The sequence below is a fragment of the Sinocyclocheilus grahami genome, unplaced genomic scaffold (genome assembly GCF_001515645.1).
Source record: "Sinocyclocheilus grahami isolate Dianchi unplaced genomic scaffold, SAMN03320097.WGS_v1.1 scaffold13573.1, whole genome shotgun sequence".
NCBI classification, from domain to species: Eukaryota; Metazoa; Chordata; class Actinopteri; order Cypriniformes; family Cyprinidae; genus Sinocyclocheilus; species Sinocyclocheilus grahami.
The window spans coordinates 1-532 of NW_015514971.1; the positions used below are offsets into that span (position 1 = coordinate 1).

Genomic DNA, 532 nt, shown 5'->3' on the forward strand with positions numbered 1-532 from the left:
TAAATGCAGCCTTGGTGAGCAGAAGAGACTTCTTTCAAAAACAAAGAAATCTCACGACCTCAAACGTCTGCATGCTACAGATGTTAAACGTATGTTACAGACACGCACCTGTCCCACTCGCACAGACACCGGCAGCGGTCTGAGCTCCTCGTCGAATGTGACCAGCATACGAGGCTGCATCGCTGCCACCAACCCGTACAGAACGTAATGAGACTTCCCCAGGATTACTGCACACAGACACACTGCATTATTTCAGACACATGTTAAGACAGATACTACAGGCGCTGCAGTGAAGCTCTTACTGTTCTTGACGTCTAGGAAGGACACAAGGACCGTGAGGAGTCCAGCTACAGCCACCTGACTCATGAGCTGCCGGTCACTGTGATACGGACAGAGCGTCAGCGTGCCTTTCCCCAGATGAGTGAGACCCTGAAAAACACACACACACAAACACACAGAGATGCGCGCACACAGAGACAGACACACACGCGCGCACACAGACAGACACACACACACACGCGCACACACACGC

The 532-nt window shown here is 52.1% G+C and overlaps 1 protein-coding gene across 1 annotated transcript in view; it reads right to left on the reverse strand.

Annotated features, from left to right (window-relative positions):
- Nucleotides 1–98: 98 nt before the first annotated feature.
- LOC107579021 (26S proteasome non-ATPase regulatory subunit 2-like) overlaps nucleotides 99–532 on the reverse strand; it is a gene marked incomplete at both ends in the record, with an annotated part of 5,410 nt that continues 4,976 nt past the window's right edge. The window contains 2 exons of the mRNA XM_016264911.1: nucleotides 99–227; nucleotides 303–429. Of these exons, the coding sequence (XP_016120397.1) occupies nucleotides 99–227; nucleotides 303–429 (256 nt within the window). The remainder of the gene's footprint in view (nucleotides 228–302; nucleotides 430–532) is intronic.